The 27,619-nt window shown below is 51.8% G+C and overlaps 2 protein-coding genes across 2 annotated transcripts; one reads left to right on the forward strand and one right to left on the reverse strand.

The window, feature by feature from the left end:
* Positions 1–271: 271 nt before the first annotated feature.
* Positions 272–3,336, forward strand: CD52 (CD52 molecule). The gene is made up of 3 exons (XM_039854193.1): positions 272–289; positions 1,645–1,770; positions 2,941–3,336. Exons 1-3 carry the CDS (start codon positions 287–289, stop codon positions 3,109–3,111), a joined length of 300 nt encoding a protein of 99 aa, XP_039710127.1. The 5' UTR covers positions 272–286; the 3' UTR covers positions 3,112–3,336.
* Positions 3,337–4,568: 1,232 nt separating this feature from the next.
* Positions 4,569–21,482, reverse strand: CRYBG2 (crystallin beta-gamma domain containing 2). The gene is made up of 19 exons (XM_039854429.1): positions 18,984–21,482; positions 18,516–18,563; positions 18,312–18,424; positions 18,015–18,144; positions 16,036–16,175; positions 15,104–15,230; positions 14,828–14,863; positions 14,337–14,473; positions 14,062–14,188; positions 13,667–13,806; positions 13,449–13,575; positions 13,166–13,198; positions 12,932–13,044; positions 9,891–10,020; positions 8,468–8,607; positions 7,929–8,052; positions 6,301–6,459; positions 4,997–5,156; positions 4,569–4,904 (listed from the first exon to the last, which is right to left on the reverse strand). The coding sequence occupies exons 1-19, from the start codon at positions 21,480–21,482 to the stop codon at positions 4,816–4,818; spliced, it is 4,572 nt and encodes a 1,523-aa protein (XP_039710363.1). The 3' UTR covers positions 4,569–4,815.
* Positions 21,483–27,619: the final 6,137 nt, after the last annotated feature.

Here is a 27,619-nt window from a genome sequence, read left to right on the forward strand (position 1 = left end):
ACGCATCCGCAGCATTAAGATACAACCCAGCTGGCCCCAGGGCCTGGCCTGTCCAGCTGCCTCTTAGTCAGAGGGGAGAAGACTGCCCAGTGTGATGAAGCAAATTTTCAGCAGAGCAGTCTTGGACTTCAACATGGGCCTCCTGGGCCAGTGCCCTTTCAGCACCTGCTACCTCCCTGACTCTCAAGAACCCTCAGAATCACCCACGCCACAGGAACACCAAAGGCGGCTGAGATGAGTCAGGATCGGGAGAGACATCTGGTGAAGGAGCTGATGGGGGTGGGCAATGGTGAGTAATTGAGAGTTCCTCCTACTTTCCTCCCTACCCGACCCTCAGGGGCCTCAAGACTCCTGCCCCCTCCTTCTTCCTGGCTTCTCACCAGCGGACTCTCAGTTCTTTTTAGCCAGAGCTGGGGGCTCCCAGTGGCCTGCTCAGGTATTTTGAGGCTTACAGTAAGTAGGAAGCTTGCAACAGGAGGCCCACAACCATAGAAGGGGAAGTGAGAGGGTTTTCTTTTACTATTTGGCATGTAAATGAGACCAAAAAAAAAAAAAGACTAAGAAATGGAGAGTGGGTGAGGCTACAGAGCCAATCCTTGGATCCTCCAGGAGGAAGAGGGGCAGGGAATCAAGACTTAATTGGTGGCTTCTAGGCCCCAGAGGTTACATACGTACTGTGGCTTCAAACAGACCTGGATTCAAGTTCAAATGAGATTGGTTCCACCGTTTATTTTATTACCTTGGAAAAGCCACTTGATATCTAAGCCTCAGTTTCTTCATCAGGGAAATGGGGATAGCTAAAAAACCTATTGCAGAGCCCCACTGAGACAATAGAATGTACAAAGAATGGAGAATGGAGTACCCTCCAGGCAACTTCGTGATTCACCTCATCCTCCCACCCCTCGCTGGGACTTCACAGCCATCCCCTACTGCAGTTTAGTCACCTGATTGTCCCTCCACTAGCCCCCTTCCCATCCATCCTAAATTGACACAAACAACCTATCTGCTATTTACTCGAATCACGAAATGCTAGATTTTAAGAAACTTCAGAAATAATTCACTTGTCTTCTCAGCTGAAATGAGAAATATGAGGCCCAAAGGAATGGACCTACCTAGAAGCTAGGTTTCCGGATTTCTAGTGCAGTGCTCCTTCATTTTCACGGAAATCTACCATCCCACCCCACCCCCACCCCCGAGTCTTAATGTTCCGAACCTGTGGAGGCACCTACAACCTTAACTTTTTTGTTTCAGCTCCTGTACCCTACTTCTTAAAATATATTTATATACTATTTACTATGTATTGGCACATTTAAATGGGTTATACTGCATCCTTTTTTCAAAGGCTCAGAGGTACGGTTTCTGCCCTAGTGTCTCAGAGTTGGTAGGTGATTAAACAAAAATTCAATCTCCAGTAGGCATTACTCCAAGCCCAGGGCCCTACTTACTGTCCCACTGATTTGCCCACCTCCCATCCCTTGGGATTTGGCTGGGTCTCAATTTAGAATGCATCATCAGCCAGGGCCTTAGAACCTAGGGGCTGTTGTCCTCAACCTGGAGATCCGTAGAAGGAAGCCGCACCCCACCCAATCACACCTAACAGGCCGTCCTTCCTCTTCCTTCCACCCCGCCTCCCTGATTCAAAAGCAGCCAAGCCAAAAGGGGCCTGCAGACAGCCCTGTGCTCATCTCCAAAAGCTGCTACCAAGATCCTTGCAAAATGAAGGGCTTCCTCTTCCTCCTATTCACCATCAGCCTCCTGGTTATGATTCAGGTAAGAACAGCCCCTGAGAGCCCCTGGTACCACCACGGAGGACTCCCCAGACCTGCCTGGAATGGGAGGGAGGAAATGTGAGCTCCTGGGCACCCAGTCTTCTCCCATGAAAACAGGCAAACAGGCTCTAGCAGGGGAACCAAGGACCCAGGGGGTCCTGGCTCCCAGCCTTCTAGCTGTTCTGGCTGGGGTCAGACTACTTGAGGGCCACCCCTGAACAGAAGCCTGTATCCAAGGCTAGGGAGCATTTACAGGGTGCCAGGCACACTGAGGGACCCACGAGGCGCTGTGGAGTGATAGAGAATTAAAAGACTTAGGAAGGCGGCCTGAGTGAGAATGGCATCAGCCCACAGAGAATCTGGGGAAATGGTCTTACTGGGAGGGGGGCCAGGAAATGTTCAAGTGGAGCCTGCTCCGGCTCTGGAGGTAGCAGGGGACTCCTGAGGAGAGAAACCTGGGTGTTCAGGAATGCAGAGATGGCAGAAACCTCCCACTCCAGAAATAGCTGGAGTTTCAAAACCATCTGCTATTCTAAGAGGCAGCCTCAGCAGCATCCCATGTGCCTAGAGGGTTGTAGTCAGCATAGGAGACAGAAGACATCAAGTTCTTAATCACGAACAGCTTGATAAGCATCAAAAACAGCTTGAGCATCATCAAGAACAGTTTACTCTCCATCAAGAGCAGCTTTAGTTGCAGCTTGATAAAGCATTGAGAACAGTTTTATCACCATCTGGCCATTTCTTCACCTATCCATCCACTCACACACACTTTGTCAGATGCCTTCTCATAAGCCCTGTCTCATGTGACCCTCCCTCACCATAACTCTGTTGGACTCTTCTCCCCATTCAGAAGATGAGGAAACTGAGGCTCAGAGAGGTGAAGCCCCTGGCCCAGCTAGTAAGGTTAAGGGGTACAGCACAGGCTCCCCGCTCTTCCACAGGCTAGAGGAGCTAGGTAGCTGATGGAGGTGACAGGAAGGTTCTATGAGAGGTGGGCCTCTGACCCTGCTTGTGTGAAGGCGGGAAGCAGTCAATCATCTCTACAGGACCTTGTGGTAGAAGTCACGATTATGAAGTGAGAACTATCATATTAGTGGGGGAACTGCATCTCTAAACAACAAACATGAGATTCAAGAGCGCCTGCCCTGAGTTTACGCCACTTCTCTTGCAGATACAAACTGGAGTGTTGGGCAACAGGACCACACCCCCCACCACCACCACCAACCCTCCCCTCGGCAACAGGAGAACTAAGAGTGCAGCCCCAGCGCTCAGCAGCCTGGGCAGCGGCAGTGTCCTTCTGTTCTTGACCAACACCCTCATCCAGCTCTTCCACCTCAGCTGAGCTGACATGCCTCAGCCTGAGCCCTGTGTCCCCTGAGATGGCTGCCACCATCACTAGCAAGAGAAGCCCCCTCCCATCAATCCTTGGCAGGGGTTGATGCCAGAGATCACCAGTTGTGGGAATGGACAGATAGTGCCTTGGGGACAATGGCCAACAGAGGGAGCTGCTGATGTGGAGGGGCTAGCATCACCCACTGGGAGTCAATAAAGTTGTCCTGTACTTGGAGTGGGGTCCTATGTGTGGTTACTGGTCATCACTGGGCCCCAAGAACCAGGTCTGCAGCAATGCCAAGGAGCCTCCCATGCCCCATTAGCAGGAGGTGGTGCCAGGGGGCTCCCGCCCCAGCTCCCCTGCCCCAAAGTCCAAATGCGGAGGCCCCTCCCCTTAGGATCACTTCGCAGGGACAGGCCCAGGGCCAGAACCTGCCATCTTCGCCGTCCCCTTTAGTTGCATTTGCTTCATCTGTCCCTGGGTGTTTGGAAATGATGGTTCCAGTGGACCTCCCAACCCCACCCACCCACTGGATGCCTCCAGTTGCAGAGGTTCAGAGACCCCCAAACCCAGTACCTGGGTGTCTTCAGAATGACGGATTCAGAGAGAACAAGCCCCCTCCCAGTCTCGAGAGGTTCCCAGCCTCACATCTCCAGCCATGAGGGGCTGAGAAGATGAGGAGGCAGCTGTCCACTTTCGTCCTGCCCACCTATGTGCTGGGAAGGCAGGAAGGACAAATAACGGCTCTAACCACTCCTTCCCTTCCTGAGTTTTGGGCTGGCGGTAATAAGGGCTGCGGAGAGGAAAAGGAACCCCAGAGAAGGCCACAAGGGTGTTAACCATCTCTGAGGACCTTGCCCAAGCGGCCAAAAAGTGCCTGCTAGATTGGGGGACAGAGGAGCTGCTGCTCTTCTCTGTCATGCCCTCTCTGAGCTGGGCAAGGGACCCAGACCCTCTGTCCTGGCTTCTTGACTAAGGCCAAACCTTTAGGCCTTGAGACCAGAGTCAGGGAAAATTGAGAGGTGCCCCAGTGGGCAAGGCCCTTGGGGTGTGGCTCCCACTCACCTTGCCCTCCCGGCCCACTGTGCATCCATCCCATTGAACTTCCCAGTTTCACCCCTGGACTTGTCTGCATCTCTAGAATACTTCCTCTGCTCCCCTCTAGCCTGGCTGACTCCTTCCCATCCTCCACATCTCAGCTGAGCAGCTCACCCTGAGCCCTAAATGGTTTGGGTTCCTGCACTGTGCATCCCTCTACTTCTGTTCTTACCCTGTTACTTAGCGTACTGCTCTACCCATCAGAATCCTCCACTGGACCTGTGGAGGGACTTGGTTCATGTGTGTACCCCCACAGACCAGTGCCAGACCTGGCTCAGAGCAGTCTCTCAGAACACATCGTTTGGGGGTGGCTGTGTTTTTATAAAAAAACAAACCACCACACACTCATCAGTTAGTCTGGTCTCAGGGGTCCCTCTGGTGGCAAAGGAAGGCATTACATCTGAGCCCCAGAACTGGAGCAGGAAGGGAAGGAAGAAGCCAGCCTGAGTGTAGGGGAAGAAGGCGGGTGAACAAATCCTCACCCACCCCCAAATATCAAGTTGCACAGAGATGAGGATACTGACAGCATATTAGAAAACAACTTATTTTACAACAACAAAACCTATACAAACATTTCGTCCCAGGGAAAGCCGCCAGGGCTGGAAAAGGGGAGTGTCAAAGCACATGGACAGTCCAGATCTGGGACACCCTGTCCTTGGTCAGCTCCCACAGCACTGCATGGTCCTGGTCATAGCCCCGGCCACCTGGCGGAAGGGGTAAGAGAAGGGGAGATGGTCAGAGGGACAATGTCCTCAGTTCCCCCAGACGCCTTCTCCCACAGGTACCCCCACCTTACCCTTCACATCTAGGATCCGGCCTTCGAACATCTGGCTGCAGATGTGGCCCGATTCGTTGATGCTCCACGTCTGGCGGGGCAGGCGGCTCTCAGCCCACAGCACCACCTTGGAGCCTGTGCTGGGGGGCCCAATCACCTGCAGGCTCATGGTGGGAGCCACCTGAGGCCCCAGGGGGTCATCAGGCACTGTTTTCCCCCCACAGCCCACAGAGACTCCACCAAACCCAAGATACCCTTGTCACACCCAGCTTTGAATCCTTGCTCTTATGGCTCTTTGGGGATATCTCTTAATCCTTCTGAGCTTTGGTTTTCTGGGATGGTTGTTGTAAAGGTTCAATGTGAGACACCATGGAAGGGCTGAAAAAATATTAGCTCTTCCAAGAAGCTTGGCATCAGACAAGCCTCACACACTTACTGGCTACATGACTTTCAGCCAGTTACTTAACTCCTCTGTGCTCTGCTTTCCTCGCCCGTAAAACGGAGAGTAAAATAGGACCTGCCCGCAGTGCCCGCTAAGGATGATATGAGGTATTCACGCGAAAGGCTTAATGCACCACTGGGGACACAGCCAGTGTTCCCTCTCATTCTAAGTAAAAGATAACCCTTTAATAGCCTAGAAAGACCTACACCCCCATAATCGTTCTGATCTCATGTCCTGCTACTTCTTCCTCACTCACTTCACTACAGCCGTTCAGGTGGCCTTGCGAGTCCTGGAAAATACCAGGCATATTCTCGCCTCGGGGCCTTTGCACGTGCTATTTCCTCTGCCTGGAATACTCTTCCCTCAGACATCTGTACAGCTGCCTCCCTCAAATGTCGCCCTCCCAGAAACGGCTCCCCTTATCAATTGTACTTTTAATCATCTAAAGTACTAAGATATTTCACTCATTTAACTTGTTTCTGCCTCTCCCCACTAGGATGTAAGCTTCAGGAGGGCAGGAGTCATTTCTGGCTTCTCACTGTTGTATTCTTAGCACCTAGAACAGTGCCTGGCGCACGGTAGGTATTCAGGAAATGTTTGTGGAGTGAATCTATCATTACTAGGATCCAAGTTCTGTCACAGGTTATCAGAGCTGGGCAGTCCCCTAGAAGCATCTGGTTCAATGTTCTTTCCTGCTGATGGGGGACAGAGGCTCAGAGAAGAGCCTGAATTGCCCAGGAGTGCACAGGCTGCATTCTCCACCTCCCCAGAGTCCTGCTGTCTGTGTGTGTCTCTGTTTCTCTGGTCCAAGGGTGGGTCCTGTTCTTGACTAGGCTGGGACTCCCCAAGGTTGGCCTGCATGTCTCCGCCCCTAAACCGGTACCTGGTTCTTCAGCAGCCCATCTTCGTAGTACCAGATGCAGCTGCCTCCGGCTCCAGGCTCAGAGACCACCACACGGCCCGCCTTCATGTCCTCCACGTGGTCCGGCACTGCCAGGAAGCCTCCCAGTGCCGCATTCCAGAGGCGGAAATAAGCCCGGCGCTGGTGAGTAGGAGGAGCTGAGAGTCAGAGCTCCCTGGGCAGGGATGCTCCCACCTGGACCCCCAACTCCCTCGACACTGGACTCTGCAGTATTTCTAGGTCCCAAGCCCTCCTTCCTGCCTCTAATCCTTCCTCAATCCTGCTTTAAGTCATCCCTTCTTTCCCATACAAAGACTAGGGCACATCCACGGTACACACCCACACTCACACGGTTCTGTGTCCATAAATACCCACAAACATGTGTAGAGGGTCACACTGGCATATACACACAAGGTCCACATGATTGCACAGAAGTTTGCAGCAGACACAGACACACAGACACTCACAGCCAAGCAAACTCACACTTCCTAAGCAATGCATGGGTTTCCCCAGCCTACTCTACGCCAAGCACTTGTATTTGCTAAACAGTTGGATGCATGTAAGAATACAGACATGCACACACGCACCCATGCTGAAGAGGTACCATAGCAGGGCAGACACTGCGTTGTACCGTCAGACACCAGACTGGGCTCTGCAACAAATCAGCTGGGGCCTCAGATACTGGTGATGGTAGTAATAGTAATAAGGATCACAGCAAACATTTGTTGAGTGTGTAAGCACTCAAGAGTTTTATATACACTATCTTCGGTCTTCAAAACAACTTGATCATATGTGTTACCCTCATTTTAAAGATGAAGAAGCTGAGGTCTGTGGAGCAACAGTACTTGCCCAAGACTGCAGAGGAAATCCTTGTCCATTTCTCTGGGCCTTTATTTCCCCATCTGCAAAATGTGGGGGTTGGAGATAATCTCCAAGATTTCCTTTAGCACTGATGTTATAAGAGTCTGTGAATATAGGGACTACACATATCTTCATACAAAGACGCGCACTCTCAATAGTGTCACAAACGTAGGCACATGTAGCCATAAACATATTCTTACAGATGTATACACACACACAACCACCTCCAGGGCACGCAGATACATGGACACAACATAGAAATACTCTCAGACGGGCGTCTGCGCGTGTGCACGTGCATGCGCACACACACCCCCCACAGGGCTGTGCTTCCGCATTCATGCACATGTACAGAAATGAGACACATGTCCAGATATGCAGACTCAGCGTTTCCCAAAGTGAAGTGTGCTTACTACTACTGGGTGGTGCATGAGATAATTTTCAGTCCTACACAGATAAACTTATTGTTAAAATTTTATATTTATTATAGTGTCTATTAAGGAAAAATCATACATCCACATCAAACCCACGATTTTATCAATATTATCCCTTAGGATAAGGTTAGAGTAAAAAAAAAAAAAAGTCCACTGATTTAGAGAAAAATACTAAGTAGATAATGGTTCAAGAGGAATGATGATGTGGCAAAATTGTGCCAAACGCACACAAATGCTGAGTTTGAGAAACATAGGAAACACACAAATACACACCCAGACAGGCTGGCACAGACACACTCAACCCAACATGCTACCTACCTGCTTGATGGGGTAGAGGGAACCCACCCTCTGGGTCCCACTGTAGGTCAGCCAGTTGGTGATCTCGCAGCTGCCCACCAGCCACTGGCGGCCTCGGAAGTCACTGTGCTCACACAGCACCCAGCTGGGCCCAGCAAGTGCCAGAGACACAGAGAGACAGAGAGAAAGACAGACAGACAGACAGACAGAGAGATAGACAGACAGATGGAGGAGGCACAAATGTCAGAACATTCTATCCCTCCTTTTTTCTCCTGCTGGGACTCCTCTGCCTGGGGTTAAGGTCTCCAGGGGGGAAAGGGAGGCTGGGAAGTGAATTTGGGGTTTGGAGGACAGAGGAGGGTCCAGGAGACTCCCCATCAACATACCCCAGGGCTAGCTAGCGTCCAAGCCCTGAGAGCCAATGACCCTCCTCAGTCTGCACTTCTCCTTCCTCCTTGGCTAGGAGTGGGGAGTAGAAGTGGGCAGGGGGAAGAGGCCAGGGACCCAGCCCTCACTCACTGCAGCCCCCAATCCCCTGTGCCTCCCCAGAATCCACTCACGTGCCCCCCTGGATCCGCACAGACAGCACATGGTTGTTGAAGCCCTCAGCTTGCAGGCTCCGCACCTCCCCGTTGAGCTCAATCTCCTTCCCCTCGAAGCATTCCAGGCCATACAGGAAAAGGGAGGGCTCGGAAAAGTGCTGGGGGCCCGGGAGCATGGAGAAGGGGTAAGGCCACAAGAGCTCTAGCCCCAGAGTCAGTCCCCCCACTCCCAGATGGGTATTTCAGGCCCTCTTTCATCCTGAGCTCCTGGAAATTGCCAGCTGGATGTCCCTCAGATTCTCAGATATGGCATGTGCCAGATTGGGCACCCCACTGTCCCTCAAACCCCCTCCTCAGTAAATGGCACTTTTAAGAATAGTATACTAATAATACTGGTAATTATAGCAGTTCTCAAATATTCAGGGCTTACTACATGCCAGTAAAGTGCTAAGCACTTTACCTGATCTCATTATAATTTCTCAACCACTCTATGAGGTATGTGCTTAGCAGAGGAGAAACTGAGGCTGGAGAAGATTAAACCACTTGCTCAAGGCCCTAAATCTGGGCTTCAGAACCAGGTCTATCTGTCTTCAGAGCCCAGCATATAGTTATAAAAAGCTTGGACTCAGGAGATGAGCTGCGTAAGGGAGAACCTGGCTCTGCCTGGTACCAGCTGTATGACCTGAAGCAAGTCTCATGACCTCTCTGTGCCTCAGTGTTCACATCTGGAAAAGGGAGATGGTAATAGTAACAAAGGTTATAGGGTTGTAGTAAGGATTAAACCCCTTAGCATACAGGAAGTCTTTTAAATACTGCCTGGAGCATGATGTGTGCTCAGTAAAGGCCAGACATTCTGCTCATGCAGCTGCTGCTGGCCCACCCAGTCAGTCTCCAAGTCCTACACAGACTTCAGATTTTTAATAAGGTTCTTGTTACTTCTCTCCATATCTTCCCTGGTCTAAGATATCATGATTTATTCTGGCTTACTATAGCGGCAACCCCACTGCCTTGCCTCCACCCACCCATTCTCCACGTGGCAGCGAAGCCATCTTTCTGTGTCACTCCTCCCTGCACAGAACCACTGCCTTAGCAGTCCGGCCCCTGTCCCCCAGCACACCCCTGAGTGCTACTCCTTCCTGTCCCGTACCACTTCTGTATCTGGACACACCACTCTGCATTGTAATCTGTATGTCAGCGTGACCATGGGTTCCTTGAAAGCGGGGCTGATTTATTTCAGTGTCTCCAGGACCTATCTCATCAGGTGCTCAATAAATCTCTAGTAACTTGAACTGGCTTTGAAGCCCTGGGGTCAGGGGGACCTGGGGTGATTCTGAAGAAGACTGGATTCAAGCCTCAACAATGAGAAGAGGCTCAGGATGCTCGCCCCCCCAGCAGCACCCCCTCCCTCAGGGGTTGCCTGGAACTAGACAGGGACACTTACCAGGGGTACCTTCCGGAGAGAGCCCAGGACTGTGGAGGCTAGGCAGCCCATGGCCGTGAGGGTGGGGAACTCGCCCTCGGAGAGAACGTGCTGGTCACCCTCAAAGTTCTTCTCATCAAACAGGATCCAGCTGGGGAAGGGGAAGAGTGGGAGGATGTGAGTGGGTGGATATTTGAGCCTGCCCTGTCTTCAGCCTGGCCAGGCCCCCTGAGATACAGCAGGGTGGACACAGACTTGATCACGACCCCTCTGATCCAGGGGAGGTCAAGGAGGAACAGGCACTGCAGCAACAGGAACTGAGGTAAGACGTAAGAAAGGACTATTCTCATCGAGGGAAATTTGGCGATATCAAGCAAAACTCTATGCAGTTACTCAGCGATCTCATTTCTCAGAATCTATCCCAATGACCCCCTTAGAAAACATAAAATAACATATGCACAAGGACATTCATTACAGCACTGTGTGCACTAGCAGAGTGGAAGCAGCCCAAATGGCCATCAGCAGGAGATTGGTCGAATGCACTAAAAATATGGAGTATAATATAGCAGTAAAAGGGAATGAGAAACAGCTCTTAAAGAGATATAAAGTGACTTTGTATGCTTTGTTTTAAAAACAGATATAATTCATACGACACAAAATTCACTTTTAAAGTGTATATAATTCAGTGGCCTTTAGTATATTCACCAGGTTATAGTACGCTTCTTTTTGTGTAAGAACATGAGGGAGGAGGAAAACAAAATATATTTGGTTTCTATAGTTATATGTAAGTCTTTAATGAGTGTATATTTGCTTACGTCTTCCAAAAAAAATGGACGAATAAACCAACTGCTAAAAAAATAAAATAAAAATCACGTATAGGAGGAAGGAAAAAGGACAGAGATGGAAACTAAGTTGTTTAAGACTTGACTTTGGAACTGCTAAGGACTGAATGTATCTCCCCAAAATTCACATGTTAAAGCCCTACCCTCAAATAATGGCCTTTGGGAGGTAATTAGGTCATGAAGGTAGAGCCCCCATGATGGGATTAGTGTACTTGTAAGAAGAGGAAGAGATAAGAGCTCTCTCTCCACCATGTGGGGTGACAGCAAGAAGGCAGCCGGCTGCCAGCAGGGAAGATGACCCTGACCATGGAGCCAAACTGGCCAGCCCTTGATCTTGGACTTCCCAGCCTCCAGAACTGTGAGAAAATAAATTTCTGTTGTTTAAGCCATGCAGTATATGGCATTTTGTTACAGCAGCCTATGCTAAGACAGGAACACTGTAAATATTTTATGTAATTAAAAAATGTTAAAATAAAAATAAAAAATATTCCTAAAAATTAAAATAAAATAAACAAATCTGTGTATCAGGTTGATGGCATAACCACACAGAAAAACCACGCATTATTTCAAATGTCTTAAAAACACAATATTTTGAACTGTACATACCAAATGGGATGTACGTGAATGTCCTGAGGACAAAAAGAACCACAGAGAAACCTCAAACAGCATTCACTGGGTTTCACTGTTGGTAGTAATATTAGTATTATAATTTTGAAACACCTCGCAGGCAGATTTTTGGTCTCTAAATACCATTTCCCACTAAAAAGAACCAGAGTTCCTCGGGAAATGGCCAATTCCAAGTTTGGACAAAAAAATGCAAAATTATCCTGGAGCATCTAATTGTACCAGAAAAATAAGCAAATTATATATTAAAAAAAAAGACTGAGGTCATGTCAAAAGGACCTAGGAGGCAATTTGAAGGGGCTCCCATTTGCCAAAGATGGAACAATTTGAGTACACAAAAGAACCATGACTCCAATGTACTGAAGCATTACAAATTCATAAAAATCCATGAGTTCATAATAATACTTTAAAAAAAATCTTCATTGGTCAGCTTTGGTGGTTGTTATGGCACCAATTCAGAAATTATTCTGAAAACTGATCAGGAGAAAGGGGCAAACATTGATCCTTGGGAAAGATAAAATGCCTTTTTTTTTTGTATAAAGTATTTCAGATAAATAGTTGAAAAGGAAAATTATTCTTTGTAGAAGTATTTCTGCTAATATGTGTAGAAGGAATAACAAATTTTAGAAAATCACCATTTTGTAACTTCTAAAGAAGTAACAGATGTAGGCAATTATCATCGATGGATATAAAACCATTAGATGAACAGTAAATGGGGACTCTTATGATGTAGAGATTTTAATATCATTAAAAGTGGGACAAGCAGACACAAGCCTCTTGATGTGATTCAGTAAGAAGTAAACAGCACCACCTATATAGTCTCTTGCCAACAAAACAAAATACCCTCCATCTCATCAAGCCTCTAGATCTAACTACCAGTTTACAGGAAATATGGGACGCAGAGGAACAAGTTAAAAGACACCACCAGGAAGCAGTAGCCAAATACAGAAGATGGCAAATTCACAGGGCAAATTACTGAGTTTCTTCGAAAAAATAAGTGGTATATAACAGAGAAAGGGAGGCATGTGTACACCAGAGACCAAACTGACCAAATGCAGTGCGTGGACCTTGTTTGGATCCTGAGAAAAACAAACCGATTTTACTAAAGCATTTTTTGAGACAATAAGAGAAATTTGAACATGGACTGGGATTAGGTAACATTAATAAATTATTAATTTTATTAGATGTAATAATAACTTGTGGCTATGTGTGCCTGTGTGTGGAGGGTCCTTTCTTATCAGAGATACACATTGAAATATTTACCTGTGAAATTTTATGTTGAGTCAGGGATTTTAAATACACTAAAAAAAAAAACCAAGACTGGGGTTCTTTATACTATATTTTCTACAAGTTTTACATTTTCTATTAAAGTTTTCCATTAAAACTTTGCTTTATTTTAAAATTTAATGTTTCGGGACAGAATAGCTCATTTCAAGGCAGCCAGAGTAAGGAAATCATTTGGAAGAAAGACTGTTTCTGCAGCCTTGACTTTCATACTGAGTTAAGCACTTCAGAGCAGGTGTGCCCCGCCTCCCCCCACCCCTCCCCCGGCCCCCTCTCCCGCACCTCTGAGCCTCCCCTCCCTTACGTCCTCACCTGCCGCCGTGGACACGGCAGGACTGGGGCTGGAAGGAGGCGGGAAGAGAGGTCTGGTCATTCTCGAATGAGATGTGGTCTCCCAAGAAGTTGGGGCCCGAGAAAAGCTGAATCTGGGGCCAGAGACAGGAATAAATAAGTGCAGGAGGGCTATGGAGTGAGCCAGAATGATTGGGGGAAAGGGGGAGAGATTTGAAATGAGTGGAGAGACATAAGTCCCCACCAGCTCCTTACCTTTGAGACAAAGTGCAGATTGTGCTCCCCAACCTGAAGAGAGGAACCAATTTCGAAACTTAAGGAGTGTATCGGCCGCTAGCCTCAGTTCCTCTGCTTTTCAATATTCCCGCCCTTAATTGTAGCTCTCGCAGAGTTTAGGTCGGTATTAGATCCGTCCCTCCCAGAGGCCCCGCCCCCGCAAGCTCCTGTCCGCGTCCTAGTCCCACTCTCCTACGGTGGGCTTATCCCAGACTCCAAGCCCCGCCCTCCGGATGCTCAGTCCCGGGCGGCCCGCACGCACCTGCAGGACCGGCTGCAGCGAGGCGAGGGCGCTGTTGCCCGCTCCCCAGTCTTCGCAGTTGCGGTACACGCCCTTCTCCAGCACGTACTGTTCGCCGGAGAAGCCCACCTCCTGATAGGCCACCCACCTGCAGGAAGGGCGGGGCGCGGGTCAGCGGGATGGAGCCGGCACCTACGCTGGAACCACCCGGGTCCCACCCCGCTCCCGGGGTCACTCACACGCCGCTGAGCACGTGGATAGCCTGCGTGTGTGGGCCGTGTCTCGCCAGCTCCAAGTCCGGCAGTGCCTCGCTCACTTCTACGCCGTGCCCCTCGAAGTCCATGGCCTCAAACAGCACCACGGCCGGGTCCGCAAAGTCCTGGGCCCCAGGGACAGTCAGGTTTTCCCCGCCCATCAACAGAAACCCCTGAGAGTGCCCAGACCCCTGGGAGGCAGCCCACCAGGGGACTTTGGGGTGAGGTGATCAGTGTGGCCTGGGGAGGAGCAGCTGCAGGGAGAAAGGCTAGACCTCAGGGAACACTGATAGAGCACAAATTCTTCCCCTTAACAAATTGTACCACCGGAGTATGGCTGTGGCCAGAGGCAGAGAGATGGACCACTTGTCCTTGCTTACCGTCCGGATGACCCGCAGGGAGGTCAGCGTCTCATCATAGCCCCCCCAGTGTGACCAGTCAGCATATTCGCCCTCCTCCAGCAGATACTGGTGGCCCCGGAAGCCCTCCTTCTCATAGCCTACCCAGCTGTGGGAAAACAGAGACACTCAGTCACAAGAGACCCCTGGATGTGTAAGACAGCTGCCCCCACCCCTAGGCAACCCAGATCACTCCCCACCCCCAAGGTAGAGGCCAGAGGGGAGATATGGTAGAAGGAAGGGTCCTGAGTCCTCACCAGCCACCAAGAACTTGTAGGGACCCCACGGAAGCCAGGTGGGGGCTGTGGCTGTCCTCTGGCTGCTGAAGGTTGTAGATGTCTCTGCTCACTTCCCAGCTCCGGCCTTGAAAGCCTGGGGCTTCATACACCACAGCCTGGGGGAAAGGAGTAGTTGGGTTGGTGGGGAGTGATCTGAACCCAACAGCACCCAGCCAGCCCAAGATGGCTCTGTCCAGCACCAGCCCAGAGCTAGATAAGCCCTCCCACTCCCTCACTGAGCCCCCCTCCCCCAACCTCCCACACCCACCCTTACTTAACTCCTGTCTCTTTTCTGACCTAGTAGTTGCATATCAAAAGCCAGTTCCCAGTGAGCCTGTTGGGTTCCACCCTCCCAGACCCAGTTTCTGACCCTTGGAGCCCTCTTCTCCCATCTTCTAGTCAGGCTGAGATAGCCACACATACACACCTCACCCAAAGGCCCTCTTTGACCCTGAAGCCTCAACTCTTACCTTGGGCTCCCCTGGCTTCTCCACTCTTGGGCAGCCCTATAAAGGAGACAGAGCTGAGACACTGGCCCAGAGGTAGGGAAAGGCAGATGGGGCTGGTGACCTAGGATTTACTTGATCCTGAGATCCTTAAAAATGGCCAACCCCATATCCTCCCTATCTGCCACCCCTTGAGCGAATCCACCCTCTCTTTCAATCCTGTTCCGAGAAGGAGCTCCCAGGTCCTGCCTCTTTCCCCAGACTGCAGGACAAGGCTACCTAAGACCACCTACTCCTTACCAATCTCATGGGCTTCAGGGAACCCACGCTGGAGCTTGATGTACCCCAGGCCTCTGAGGTGGGGTACTCTCCAGGCTCCAAGATGCAGGGAGTGTCTTCAAAGAAGGGTTTGGGGTACAGCAGCCACCTGGAGAGGAGGGGAGGCAGAGAGGCAGCTGCTCCCCAGATGCTCAGGACACAGATTGGTGAATGGAAGAGAAGGTTTGGAGTGGAGGAGGTTTGGGGGGAGAGGCCCCTGGCATGTGGACTCTGGAGAACATTTCAGGCACCCATAATCTGCAGCAGCTACTCCATCAGTCTCCCTTCCCCTGGCCTGGCCCCACACAGCAATTGGAGGGTTTTTTCTAGTACACATACCTTCCTGAACACCCCTAGTAGTTCCCAGTTAGCCTCACAATACAGCACAGCTGCACTAGAGGCCCTTCGGTCTGTCCCCCTGCCTTCCTGCTGGGCCTCACATCTCCCCACTTGCTGCTTTCTTTGGCCAGACTGAAGTTTCAAAGCAAGATGTCTCATCTCTGGGTCTTTGCAGGTGTTGTTTCTTCTGCTAGATATAGTCTTTTCCCCATTCATTCAATTAACAAATATTTAGGGGCATCTACCCTGTGCCAGGCTCTGCTTCAGGCATCAGTGATACAGTAGTGAACAAAGCATACAAATCCCTGCCATCAGGGAACTTATTTTCTTCTGGAGCCAACTCAACCCAGCTGAGGAGTCCCCCCCTCTAGGAGAGTTTCTCTGACCTCAGGCTGGTTTGGTGCTTTTCTGTGTTCCCACAGCTCCGTGCTCCCCAGCCCTGGAACTCTGGATTGCCACCGTCTGCTTATTTGTCTGTCCCCACCAGTAGACTGTGAACTTCTTGAGGGCAGGGACTGTGTCATGTCAGCACAGTGAATATGAAATGAAGGGATTCCAGAACATCCCAGACTCACAGTCCTGCAGAGACAGTGGCAGATGACACCTGTAGCGGCCTCCCCAGGCTCTGGGGGTCCTCCAAGGCCTCAGTTAGCTTCACTTGCTCCCCTTTGAAACCCTCCTCAGAGTACAGGCTGATTTCCGAGGTAATATAGTTCTGTGGGAGAGGGGTGGAAAAATAAAGTGTAACAAAAACCCCTCAGAGACTACCCCAGCCTGCATCTGCTTCTCCAAGTCTGTCCAGCAGGGTTTCAGGGGGCTTCTGGGAAACCTTTGTGGCCATCTCCCCCGGGTCCAGGAGGATGACTGGGGTGTTCTCTCAAGGTCAGCCAAACAAGCCCAAGACCAAAGACCATGCTGGTTCTGCACTAGACCTTCAGGAGACCAAAGTTCCTAGCAGATACCTGCCTAGTGCCACGCATTTTTCCTTGCTTCTGGGCAGCCTGACTTCCAGCCTGGTGGAGGGATGGGTGGGATGGACAGCTGCTTCCTGAGGTCTAACTTTGACCCTTCCTTTATGTATAATTCCTGACCCTGTCCAGGCTTGGCTCCATCTGCACCTCATCCCAGGAAGCAGCAGACCCTCTGCATTCTGGGTATTTCTTCCTCACCAAGACTATTTTCATTCACTTATTCCATCAGATGCTTTATGAAGTGTCGACTGAGTGCAAGACACAGTGCTAAGGGTATGTCCTACCCCATCTCACTTAGTCCTCCCATTGGGAGTTATTACTCCATTCACAGACTAGGAAAGTGAGGCTTGGTGAAGTTAAGTGGCCTGAGGGCACACAGTCTGTAAGTAGCAGGGCCAAAAATAGAGCAGTTTAGTTTTTGTTCACCATAGCAACCCAGTACCTCCCATGTGCCTGGAACACAGTAGGTGCCCAGTCAATGCTGAATGAATCAAATGAATCTGGGTTCACCTGACTTCAAAGTCCTTGTTTTCCTCTTGTACTTTGTTATCTCCCACACAAAGATGAATTTATCGTGAGAAGCTCACAATAAACTGTCCACAAACATTTGTGTGTTTCTGGAGAGGCTTTGAAAATTATTTCCCTTTTTATATGGCTGGGCCACTGTCCTAGTTAAGACTCGTCACCTCTTGTCCTCTCTTACCAGGGGGATTGCAACAGCTCTGGACTCGGAGTTATTCCTCCTTTCATTAAAAACCAAACCAAACAAAACATCCATCTGCCCTGTTTTCTCCCTAGTGGCCAACATGATTTTGTCAAGCTTCATTTCTGTAGTTTGTAAATTGGTGTTATGAAAACGGTGGTTTTTTCCCAATTTACAGACATGAAACTATAAAATTGACTATGCTTTTTCAAACCACGCCTCCCTCCCTCAAATTCAGAGGTGTGCCTTAGCTGGAAATCCCAGACGTTCCCGGTCTTCCTGCCTCTGGGATCCCCATCCAGTCTTTTTATCTCCTGTCAGCCAGAGGGATGTGTTTCTAAACTCCTAATCTGATTATATGGCTTTCCTGCTGCAAACCCCACCCTGATACCCTAGTTTGACCCTGAGTCCTGCAGGGCAGAGAGCAGGTCTCCCTGCCAAACCCTCATTGTTTGGCATGGTGGCTGGCACACAACAGACATCAACGAGCATCCTTGAGCCAATGAATGAACAAACATCTGAGGCACCTTTGAGCCTGGGCCCTGGGAGTGAGTGAGCACCCACATCCACCCCCAACTATTTCTGCTGTTCTAACTGAATCCTTTTCCAGCACCAGCTCGAACTTTCCCAAGCTGCTTTCCCAAGCTAGGGCTTGGCCTCTGCCTGGCCCCTGCCTCCCCAAGCCAGGCTGAGCACTCCCCAGTCAGCTCCAAGGTCAGGAATCTATAGGTTAATTCATAATATATCCCCCTTCAGCCCCCTACTCCATATGCTCTCTCCCAGAGATTCCAACTCTAGCAACCTGAGGCTGTCTCCCTTCTCAGGGCCCCTGGCCCAGGGTAGAAAAAGCAGCATCCGCCCCACACCCTGGCCTACTCACTCGGACAACCCTCCTCAGGGAGCCGATGCCTTGGGTACTCCACGCTGGCCCTGAGGCTCCGAGCTCCACATCTCCTTCAGGCAGAATCAGCTTCTGGCCCCGGAACTCCGGCTCTTCATACAGCAGCCAGCTGTGGGCACAGAAACCCAGGATCACTGGGTGAGAGAGGATGTACCCACAAAACAGGGTCTCTGGGGAGCTGAAGGAGTTTCTGCCACTCGGCCTGGGTACGTCTCATTGTCCTCACTGCCCCAGGTTCACAAGCAGGCCGTCTCTCCCTGAGCACTCTGCACTCACCAGCCTCGAACCACCCTTATGGAGGCCACGTGGGCCCAGCTGGAGGCATCGGCAGTGTCTTCCCAAACCTCCCTGCTGCTGCCTTGGCAGCCGGGCTCCGAGAAGAGGATCATCTGGAGAAGGCACAGAGGGGGTCCTCAAGCTCTGTCCCCAGGCTGCCACCTCCTGCTACCCCCCACACATACTTGCCTCCCGCCCCCCTACCTTTCCAGGCCTGGTATTCAGTTTGCCCTGGGTCTTCGATGCTGGACTCTGGAATGGAGGCGGTGGTAAGAAGTCTTATAGGGTTGTCTCCTTACTGCCTCCCACCACTCCAAGCATCTCACATCCCTTCTATTGGCCTCCACCCCTACGGAGGATGCCATACTTGTCCCCAGCCACCAGGGGCCTCATCATGCAGTCCAAGGAGCTCAGTTCCTTTTGCTCCCTTTCCCCAGCTTCCAAGAGATCGGAGCCACTGAGCCCTTTGGAATCCACAGTGCAAATCCCCTGTTGTTTGGACAGGGAGACTGAGGCCCAGAGAGATGTAGCTTACACAGGGTCACACTGAACCAGACCTCAGGTCCAAACCTCGGGCCTGTGGAGACTCTTCCTCCCAGAATCATGATCCTCACACCATCCAAACCTGGTGAGGCCAGGCACCCTCCCTTGCCCACCCAAGGCCTGACTCACCCAGCCCTCAGGGGGCCTGGTACATGTGGGCTTCTCTGGTGGTGGCCTTTCACTGCAGAGCAGGGGCAGCTGTCCTGGCACCTTCCTGAGACCTGGTGCCCCGTGGGGGGCCAGAGCAGATAGTTTTGTGCCCAGTGGTTCCAGACCACCAAAGAGAAGGCTGCCTCCAAGACGGGAAGTGGGCCTGCTGCCCACCTGCCACTCTGGCTCTGAGTGGGGGCCCTTAGCATCTGTGACATGCTTCTTCATCATCTCCAGAGGAGAGTAAGAGGCCTGGGGGGGCCGGGTCGGGCGGGAGTCCCAGGAGAGGCTGGGCCCAGCTTTCTCCTTCCTGCGCTGGAGCTTCTCGTCATCGCTCAGGTAGGGGTTCTCTGGCTCCTCCTCCTCCTCCTCCTCTTCTTCTTCCGGTGTGGGCACCTCCTGAGGGCTGTGTTCCAGCACCCATGGTCCAGGCTGGTCCTCCTCAATGGCAGGCAGCGTGGCATACATGGCCAAGTAAGAAGAGCGGGGGGCTCGTGGCAACCGGTGAGTGTGGAGGATCTTGGGGGGCTCCATGCTCCGCAGGGTATCCAAGAAAATCTCCAGGTCAGCCGCCAGGGCCACCTCCTCCTCCCTCGATGGCTCTGGGACCACCTTGCCCTCAGTGGAGTCAGGAACAAGCTGGGACTCCAGGCTGGCCTCTGCTCCCATCGGCACTGGGGCAGGGGGACCCCCTGGGCTGGGGGGCATCTTGCCCACTGAGGAGGGAGCTGGGAGAACAGTAGGGTCCTGGACAACCACTTTCTCAGTGGAAAATGGGGCAGCAGAAGCACTAGGGCCCTGGACCACCTCTTTTGAGGTGGAAGATGAGATGGGGCTCCCTTCAGGTCTCTGGACAACCTCATCCTTCTGAGGGAGTGGGACAGCAGGAGCAGTCAGGTCTTGAATAGACACTTCTTTGGTGAGGAAAGGGACAAGGCTGCCTTCAATGCCCTGGACAGCCTCTTTCTCGGTGCTAGGCCTGCCTTCTGGGCTCTGAACAACCTTGGTTGGTTTGGGGGACGAAGCAGCAGGAGCACTAGGACCCTGCACAGCCTCTTTCTGGATGGAGGATGGTTCGGCAGGAAAATCAGAGCTCTGCACTATCTCTTTCTGGGTAAAGGAGAAGATAGGGACATTTTCAGAGTCCTGAACAACCTTATTCCTTGGGGAAGATGGAGCAGAAAGATTTCCTGGGCTGGGGACAGCCTTCCTTCTTGTAGAGGATGGAGCAAGAGGTTGTCCAGGGACCATATCAGGGACCATAACAACCTCACTCCTTACCATGGGATCTGTGAGCCCTTCCCTTTTTACAGAGGGCAGGGCCTGGGGTTCCCTGGGATCAAGAGTGAGCTGAGCTCTGGGGTGAGTAGGCACCATAGGCTGCTCAGGGGGGTGGACTAGGCCCAGGGAGGAGGTGTGGGTCTGGAGTCTGGGAGAGGAGGGCACTGGTACGTGGTCCTGAGAGGTCTGGAGAGGGAGCTGCGTGGGGCTGGAGGCTCCCTGCACCCTTGGGACCTCATGGGCCCTAGCAACCAGGGCTCGGCCCTGGTCTTGATCTAGGCAAGCGGCAGGGACATCCTCGTTCTGAGGTGGGTGGGCACATTCTGAGATGCCTGCAGGGGCCAGGGCAGATCTGTCTTTTGGCTGCACTGACTCCATCTCAGGCAGCTGCCCCAGGGCTGTGCTCTCTGTACTGCCCAGACCTGGACTCCTCAGCACAGCAGCCATGAGCCTGGGAAGCCGGCTGGCCGGTGGGCTTCGCTCAGTAGGCACTAGGCTACTGAGCAGCTCCCGGGCCTGACTTTGGCCTGGCGAGCCCTCAGTTCTGGGGCTCACCACCACTGTATGGACCGTGCGCACAGCACTGCGGCCCCTTGGCAGAGCCTTGCCAGGGAGTGATGGCTCCAAGGTCACAGAGCTGCTCACCCGTCGGTCCACGTGTCCTCCCACCACCACAGTGGTCCTCACAGTGCGTGTCACCTGCCGTTCTTCAAGGCCCACACCTGGGTGGGGGCTCGGTTCACGGGGCCCAGGCAAAGGCACCGAAAACTCAGTCCTGGCCGTGGCTCCCAGGCTTGGTGGCTCAGTCCTGGGGTCTTGGGGGCTGCCATTGCCCTGGTCCACAGCCTCTTTCAGCCTCCCCAGCAGCCTTTTCTCCCTGTGGGGTAATGTGTACTTCCTGGAGAAAATAGGCCCATGGCTCTGGAAGCTCTTGGAGCCAGCCCCTCCCTGGGGGCCTTGGTGATTCACAGTCTCTTCTTTCTGTGCAGCAAAGCCATTGACATTCTCTCCATGGTTGCTGTGATCGCAATCGCACGTGTCCTCCCGGGGGGCTTGCATCCGGGACCCTGACACCAGGGACACCTTGTGAAAACGGTGTCTGATTTCCTCCTGGGCAGGAGGCCGCTGTCGCCATGTCAGCCTGGTACTCACCACTCGGGCCTCACCCTGAGCCGGGGGCCCTCCTGCCTCCTCCATGTTGGGCCCCGGCAACCTGTTCTGAAGCATCCTTTGTTCACTGTGGCCCAGCTCCCTGCAGACGGTGCCAGGAAGGAGAGAGACAGGGTCAGAGTAGTAAGTGTGGCTCTTTATAGTGCAGAATAACTACTCCTGCTGAGGTCAGCCTGGGTAACCTCAAGCAAATCATTTGATCTTTGTTTCTTCATCTGTAAAATGGGCATGATACTCTCAGCTCTCCCACTCCTCTCCCCACTTTCGGGTGATCCCCTATGCCAGGGTCCTTCCAGGGATGAAGCTGAAGCCTGAGCCTGGAAAAAGAGGGAAGGGAGAGAGCAGAAAGGCAAATGGTCTGACCCCACCGGCCTACGGACAGGGCTTGGGCTCTGTCCAAGGAGCCCTGGATCTAGTCCTCCGGGAGCCCAAAACTAGAAAGCTGAAAACCTGTCAGCTGTTCTGCCCCTGTTCCTGCCATTATAAAATGGGTTTTGGCCTCAAACAAAGGTGGGTTTCCCCTGGCCTTGTCACTCGCTAGCGGGATGACCCTGGGCAGGGCACTCCTCCCTTCAAGCTTCAGGGTTCCCAGTCACAAAACTGTAATAATAAGAGTATTTGGTTCATAGGGTTATCGTCAGGATCCAATAAGTGAGAAAGAACAAAAACTCGCCTTATAAACTGAAATGCTGGCTCATAAACTTCATACTGTCTCCTTGGAGAATTGTGACCAAACACCAGCAAGTGTGCACACGTGTGCATTAGCATGAGCACATGGTGTGACTGCTAGAGCATATGTGTATGTCAGCAGGCATCTGTGGGTCTGGATGAAGCCCCTCAGGACCCAGCGCTTCGAACTTGAATGCACTTTCTCTCAATTCTCTCCTCTGTGATTATTTCCCCCATCGTACAGATGAAAAAAACCGAGGGTCAGAAAAGAGGAGTGGCTGGCCCAGGTGATGCAGCCGTCAAGCTGCCAAGCTGGGCTTTGAATTCACATCTGAATCCATATCCAGGCATCTTCCCTCTTGCACCTGAGGCCAAGGCTCTGAGCTCATTCCTGGGGTCCTCTCCCTCTCAACTTCACTCTTTTTAGGGGTAGGGTTATTTCTTTTCTGACTGTCCTTGATCCTTCTGGGTTTCCATTACCTCCTTTACTAAACAGGGAATAGTAATAACTGTTTGAGAAGACCTTTAAGCTCCCTAGAAACTTTCCAGTCAGTCTCTGTTTTGATAGTAACAACAACAACAACAACAGCAATTGGTTGAGGGCTTACTCTGTGCCAAACACCATGCTAAATGCTTTACGTGCATTGTCTCATGGAATCCTCAAAAGAATCCTATGCATTTGATACCTCATAAAGAATAAATTATTAATGAATTATAAACAAACATTCCCATTTTGAAGAGGAAGGGGGAAAAGGGCTCAGAGAGGTTAAGAAATTTGTCCAGAGTCACACAGTAGCAGAGGCAAGATTTGAATCTTAGCCCTAAGTGCTTAACTACCATACCAAACTTCCTAATGTATTTACCTGGTAAATTGAGACTCTATGATTTGGAAGTTTACTTTTAAACGGGGCCACAGCAGTCCTGGAGGGGCCATCCAGCCCCCACTATGCCTTCCAGGCTGCACTGACAAGGGCGATCCTATTCTCAAGCCCAAAGACCCAAGAGGTCAGCCTGTTTACCCCCAGCTTCAGTTCCAGCCTGTCTTCAGATCTGTTCCTCCTCTCATGAGGCAGCACCCATACCCTGATAAGGGAAGTTAAGGCCAAAAATGAACCCATGCCCACAACTGCCCTCTCTCATCTCTATCACCCTCCCCCTTAAGAAGTTGGTGGAACCCAGAACTCTGACCTTGCCCTGTGGCTCCAGCAATGACTCAGGTTTTATGAGGGGCAGAGATGAAAGAGGCTGAGGCCCAAGGAAGCCTGACCTGACTCGGGACTCACTGTGGCTATGACAGCATGTAGCCTGGCCCAGGACAGAGTCTGAGTGGCTCCAGAAAAGGCTTGTGTATGGGGAAGGTGGGGGGCCCAAATCTTTTCCCTAGGCCAGAATTCCAGAGAGCAGGACATAATCAGACACCTGAGGCCCTGGAGTGCAGCCCTTCGCCAAGGCCCTGACCCTCTCCCCTGTCCTCACTGAGGAGCCCCCTTTATTCCAACAGAGCCCCTGTTCTCACTGGGACTCCCCCTCATGGAGCTTCCCTCCCTTGCTGAGCCCCCATGTCTCCCCTCCACTTCTGAATAACCTTAATAACAAGGTTATTTGCTAAGATTTCCAGTCCCTGGTGGTGTTAATAGTAAAGGGCAAGGTCTGGATTCTAAGTCATTCATTCATTCACTCATTCACTTATTCAATGCTAATTGTGTTAGGTGATGCCCTACACCCTGGTTAGGTTCATCCAAAGCCAACTTTCCCATGAAGGTGGTATCCTAGGAGTCCAGGGGTCAAAGAATTAGACATACAAGCAGGAACCACATTTGGAAGGCCCTATAGGCTTTGGCAAAGCAACAGGAGAGCAGCTTCCAAGAAAGCTATTGATAATCAGATCAGATATTGTCAGGAACCTCCCAACAATCAGAAAGCAATGCCTCTTTCAACCCAACCCTACCCCTGGACAACACCCCTGACAGTCAGTCATTCCATAAATATGTGATCATTCACTTCTGCTTGCATACCTCTAGGGACAGGGAGGTCACCAGTTGAGAGTTGACCTGTCTGAATCTTGGACAGTCATGACTGCTAGAATGTTCTTCAAATGATGCTGGAATCTGCCTGCCTATATAGCTCCCCCTTTTTGTCCTTGCTCCGAAGACACACCCCAGAGAGCCAGGATGCTTTTCCTTGGCCAGCAGAAGTGCCCATTCCCAAAGCAGCAGAGCAGTCTCTTCTTCAAGGCCCACTTCAGAAGTGGATTTGTTGGCAGAGTAACCTGTGACCTCCAAATAAAGTGTATAGAGCCAGCAAGGGAGAGGCTGAGGAAGGGGCGGGGGGAGTGTGGGAAAGAGCTCTATCTAACCCAACAAGTCCTGGATTCTCCCCGCTTACCCATGAGTCACCCTCAAACTAGGCCAAACCAGTCCATAGGCTCACATGCCCACAAACACATGCTGCATCACACAGGCACACGCTGACACATGGACAGACCCCTGCACAGACCCACAGAGTTGAACAAGCACAAAAACATATACGGACACTTATGTAGACTACACAGTCAGACATACAAACACACACAGAGTAAGAGTTACACACACTCAGAGACACAGCGACACACAGAACACACACACAATGACACAAGCACACATTCACAATACACGCACACAGTCAATTCGCGGCTCCAAGTCCTCCTCCTCTTGAAATTTGCATGCACTTGAACATAGACGCACACTCTTGGATGCATACACATTCTCACGTGCAGATCCAACTGTGTCCTACCTCTCTCCCCGCTATATTTGCCAATCCTGCACCCAGAGCCCTAGGGACATAAAACAATAGGGTCCCTAGAGGTCCACTTCCTCCTAAGTGAGCTCTAACCTCCAGCCAGAGTCTGTCATTATCCGCCTGTGCCCAAAAGAGCCAGGGGGTGGCAGGTAGATCCCCAGTCCCCCCAGCAAAACCTACTGCTTCTTTTGCCCCTCTCCAAGGTCTGCTTCCTCCACCACCTTCCCTCTCTCAGCCCTTCTTTCCCAGCTGGGGCACCCAGGTAGGTCTCAGTCAGTCCGGGTCCCACATTCCCTCTTCCTCGACACAAGATCAGGTATTTTGACTCCTGCCCAGAGGCCTGGGCATTTCTGATGCTGCCTCTACTAGCACAGTGCTGCCAAACTCACCTCCACAGGGTCACAGAAAATCTTGGAATTTGTACAACAAGCACACTCAGCCTCTCTGCACTGAGCCAATGAGACCTCTGTGAGAGGCAGGGTAGAGAAGTGGTTAGAGCACAGGCAACCACGTTCAAATTGTGGCCCCTTCACTTTCTAGTTGACTTTGGGCAAATGGTGTAACTTCTCTGAGCCTATTATAACCTTGGGGTGCAAAGCAGGATTAGTCCTATTCCATGGGTCTGTTGTGAGGATTAAATAGGATTATTAAATTAGAAAACAAACCACAAATGACGGCCACCACCATCATCATTAGGAACTTTTCAGAGCCCTGTTTGAGGCCCAGTGCCCCTTCCTAGTGGTCCTAGAGAGGTCCCATGTTCACCCCTCCTCAGTGAGGTTTAGGGGACCCACCTTTTCACCTCTGAGCCCACTAAACAGATTTGGGAGAGTCATTTCAACACAAATAAAAACCAAGGTTTGAGAATCTTGGTGCCTATTCCTTGGCGCCGACACAGAGCCAGATGGGGTAATTATTGCTGTGACTGAGGCATTATTAATAAGCATCCCTGCTATTTTGGCCACCTAGTTCTCTGGAGTTCAAAGCATGATCATGTAACCACCTTCAGCTGCCAAATCTACTCCAACACAAGGCCCAGAGAGTTTAAGCAACTTGCCCCAGGACACTCAGCACTTTGGTTGGGTGCCTATTCCCAGGCAGGGTCTGTGGTCTCCTGAACAGAACCAGGGGGTAATGGATATTGCTGAGGAGAAGGTGGCCCTCCCTCATCCTCTCTATGACAGGATGTCCCCCTCCTCAGGTGAACGAGGGAGGAGAGCAGCAGTGGGCTCCGAGGGGTAGGCCGTGGGTGAGAGGAGGGAGAGGAAGGCAGGCTAGGTAGACAGAGGTTGGCAGAGTCTGCTCACAAATGAATGGGCCCGGAGTTGAAGAAGTCTGGAGACAAGGCAGAGACCCCAGAGAGGCAGCCGGGCCAGTTTCTCCTCCCACCCTTGCCCTACATGGGGACCGACCTGTGACCTGTACTCACCGTCTATGTGGGAACTCAGGTGTCCAGCGGGCCTGGAGCTCCTGCCTCTGGGCCGGGCTCTCCTGAGGTGGTGGGGCCCTTAGCCTGGGCTCCTGGGGCGGGTCAGTCAGGCACCCCGTGATGGGGCGGGGCCCTGGGGGAGGACTCTGCCAGCCCCTGGATTCTTCAGGGCAGAAGGGGTGGAGAGCTGGTTGGGCCGGTTTGGGCTCCCCACCCTCCTCCCCTGGTGCCTGCCCACACCCCTGCAGGATGACAGTGATGTCGTAGCGAGTCCTCCTGGAAGAGGGACGCTCAGGTAGGATCTGGGCTGGCTCTGGCAGCATTGACCCTGGGGTAGCAGGCTGGACCTTTGTCCTCTCTGCCATGGGGAAAGATGCTGGGCGGGGCAACATGTTTTCCAGGTTGCTGGGTGGCTCAGGATTCAGCGGGACCTCTGGGGCTGTGCATGGAGGTTGCAGGCAAGCACAGTCTGGGGTTCCCTGTTCCAAACATCCGGGAGCTGGCACTGGGCATGAGGAGTGCCCGGCACCAGCAGGCTCTGCTGCCAATGCTGGGCTCTCCAGCCCCATGGAGGTATAATTGGCCATGTCAGAGGCACTGCCCACAGCTGGCCTCTGTAGGCGCCCCAGGGGCTGAGCAGCTCCCCCTGAGCTGTGTCGTCTTCGCTTCCAAAGCCAGGAATCAAGGCTCCCTTCCCGAAGGTCCCATTCTGAGCAGCTTTGGGCTTGGGTCTGAGGGAAAGCAGAGGCAGGGACCTGGTGACAGCATCTTCTTCCACCTGGCCTTCAGGCACCCCTAATCACCCTTACCTGTCCTCTTTGGCACCAGAGAAGCTAAGCAGAGCTCAGACACCAAACAGAGCTGCCCTCAGGAGAGGATGCCAGGGCCATGAGAGCTGGACAAAGGGACAGAGTTCTGGGAAAGCCCTTCGGCATTTAACTCACCACCTCCCATTCTACATATGAGGAAAACGAGGCCCAGAGAGAACACTGACATGGCTGCTTTCCCAGGTATCCACAGATCTCCAGTCCTTTGGAACCAACTGTCTGGAGATTAGGGGTTACCACGGGTGCCCATGGCCTCTTCCTGCTCCAGGCTTCCAGAGAGCCTGCAGCTACCTCCCCAGTACCCTCCCACTGAGATTCCCAGGCATGCCTGGTAGGAGGTACCTAGCCATAGAGATGTACCTGGGACATGAGGGAGCCAGGGAAGAGAGTTCCTCTGAAAACGGGACAAACCTGAGCTCTGTCTGCTGTCTTCCCCTGGGGTCAAGCCTGGTTATAGGGGA

Source organism: Pteropus medius, unplaced genomic scaffold (assembly GCF_902729225.1).
Source record: "Pteropus medius unplaced genomic scaffold, Ma_sr-lr_union100, whole genome shotgun sequence".
Lineage (NCBI taxonomy): Eukaryota > Metazoa > Chordata > Mammalia > Chiroptera > Pteropodidae > Pteropus > Pteropus medius.

Excerpts from the sequence above, each read along its gene's own strand:
- CRYBG2 (XM_039854429.1), bottom strand. The coding sequence starts at position 21,482 with ATGGAGGAGGCAGGAGGGCCCCCGGCTCAGGGTGAGGCCCGAGTGGTG. Across the intron at positions 16,176-18,014 it reads CCCTGAGGAGGGTTGTCCGA|AACTATATTACCTCGGAAAT; the intron begins GTGAGTAGGCCA and ends CCTCTCCCACAG. Across the intron at positions 6,460-7,928 it reads CCCTCTACCCCATCAAGCAG|CGCCGGGCTTATTTCCGCCT; the intron begins GTAGGTAGCATG and ends CCTACTCACCAG.
- CD52 (XM_039854193.1), top strand. Across the intron at positions 1,771-2,940 it reads GCCTCCTGGTTATGATTCAG|ATACAAACTGGAGTGTTGGG; the intron begins GTAAGAACAGCC and ends CTTCTCTTGCAG.